The sequence below is a fragment of the Salvelinus sp. IW2-2015 genome, linkage group LG25 (assembly GCF_002910315.2).
Source record: "Salvelinus sp. IW2-2015 linkage group LG25, ASM291031v2, whole genome shotgun sequence".
Classification (NCBI taxonomy): Eukaryota; Metazoa; Chordata; class Actinopteri; order Salmoniformes; family Salmonidae; genus Salvelinus; species Salvelinus sp. IW2-2015.
The window spans coordinates 15,458,707-15,460,893 of NC_036865.1; the positions used below are offsets into that span (position 1 = coordinate 15,458,707).

Consider the following 2,187-nt stretch of genomic DNA (forward strand, 5'->3'; position numbering starts at 1 on the left):
ATAGCTCACCTTCGCGAACGTATGTAAACGCGAGCACGTATAAAAAACATCAAAAAGGAAGGGGTTCATCTTTCGAGATCCACTAGGGGAAAACGAACTTTATCGACAAACAACAATACTCATAAAAAAGCTAAACATAGGACGTCACCCAACTATCTTCCATCGGCCCGTGAAGAAGTTACCAATGGTCTCCCACACTGACGTGGCTGCGAACTAGGCAGGGCCTGAGAAGGGTAGTTACCGAGCTTAATTCGAAACATTCTACTTGTGTTGTTACTGACATCCAGGGAAGCGGGTGCAGTTCATGTCAAGCATAGGCACACACAGAGTTTTCAAGCTGATCCGATGATCAGAGACTATTTTTCAGAGTCGCATGTCCTGTCATGAGTTTCGCTGTAGAAAGATTCTGGTTCACCCACAGACATAATTCAAAACCGCGTTTTTAAGAACAGAGGAGAAGTTCTCGTTTATTCTAATTCAATTCTAGTGGAAATCAACTCAAGTACTTATGATTGGCAGATCATTGTACCCAGAAATGGACATGAGAGATTCTCAGAGTTTCATTTTTCCAATGGCAAGATGATAAATTTGGCAGAATTGAAAATGCTTCATATCCCCTGTTTAATAGCAGACAGTGAGCACCCGTCGTATAATTCACGCACGAATAAGAATAGTTAATTAATGATTGTGTGTCATGTATTCATTCTCTTGAAAGAGAGGTCAATATTTATGTTGAAAGAAACGGAATGGAATAGGAAAAACCTTAAGTTGTAGAGAGTGCATAGATTTTCATAGTTTAGCATAATTGATAGATTTTTCTGTCCTTGTGAAGTGAACACTTTATGGCCAAAATTGGGACCACTTCCTGGTCATTATCTGAACACACACACACACAGAAATGCAAATGCTACAGGCTTCTAAAAGCCTGCAGCACAAAATAAATGTAAAAAGCAGTGTGCAGCCAAAGTAAAACTGGAGAACATATCAAAGGGAAAAGGATAACACATAGTATAAATGGAGCTCAGAAGTGTAGTGCCAAAAAAATCATTGCTATTGCAATGTCAAAAGAAAACATATAACCTTTTACAAAACCACCAGAAGTCTGAAATAATTCAGAGAGGAAACCTAAACAAAAAAGGTAAACCAGAGAACCGGTACAATATATACATTCCTCTGGGCAAAAGTGGTGATCTGACCATCTTTTGACTGGTGAGATTCCTTCAAGAATTTCAATTAGTCCTTCAAGAATTTCAATTATATTTCAATTGTATGTGTTGTCAGATCACATACAAGTTCATCAACACCATACCCAGTTGCTCAGAACTCTCAAACCTCCTCTGCCTTCAGCATAGCAAGAACATCCTCAACCCGTAGGCATCCATTATCCATTCACGCAATGCACTTTTGTTTCCATAGAAATGTGTATCCTTGGCGAACACATTTGTGTACATAAATGGCTTTCAACGGAGGACCTACCTCCTCAAGGACATCWGCCAGCTTGCTTAGTATCTCCTCCGGAAGTTCATGGAACGTTGGAACACTGRAGGAAGAAAAGAGTCAGGAAGTCAAGGAAGAATAGGGATCCACAATGCTACAGGGCATTGACGCTAATAGACATATACACTGAGTATACAAAACATGACATAGACTGACCAGGTGAATCCAGCCTTGAGACACAGAATGTGTACAGTATGTGTGCCATTCAGAGGGTGAATGGGCAAGACAAAAGATTTAAACGCCTTTGAATGGGCTATGGTAGTAGGTGCTAGGCGCACCGGGTTTGAGTGTCATGAACTGCAACGGTGCTGGGTTTTTCACACTCAACAGTTTCCAGTGTGTATCTAGAATGGTCTACCACCCAAAGGACATCCAGCCAACTTGACAAAACTGTGGGAAGAATTGGAGTCAACAAGGGCCAGCATCCCTGTGGAACACTTTCGACACCTTGTAGAATCCATGCCCTGACGAAATGAGGCTGTTCTGAGGGCAAAAGTGGGTGCAACTCAATAATATTAGGAAGGTGTTGCTAATGTTTTGTACACTCAGTATACATTGAACAGAAGGTCATGTAATATCGGCAGCTACAGTCAATAGGTTAGCCTGAATAGAGTTTCTGTTATTACACAGTTTTCTTAACGTTGGTGAAAGTATAATCCAGAAATGAACCTATATAAATACACTACACAT

At 40.6% G+C, this 2,187-nt stretch overlaps 1 protein-coding gene across 2 annotated transcripts in view; it reads right to left on the bottom strand.

Moving 5' to 3' along the window:
- Positions 1-2,187, bottom strand: part of LOC111951933 (cGMP-dependent protein kinase 1) — a 191,865-nt gene that overhangs the window by 58,537 nt on the left and 131,141 nt on the right. For both annotated transcript variants that reach the window (XM_023970299.2, XM_023970298.2), the window contains exon 5: positions 1,477-1,540. In XM_023970299.2, coding sequence (XP_023826067.1) covers positions 1,477-1,540 — 64 coding nt within the window. The remainder of the gene's footprint in view (positions 1-1,476; positions 1,541-2,187) is intronic.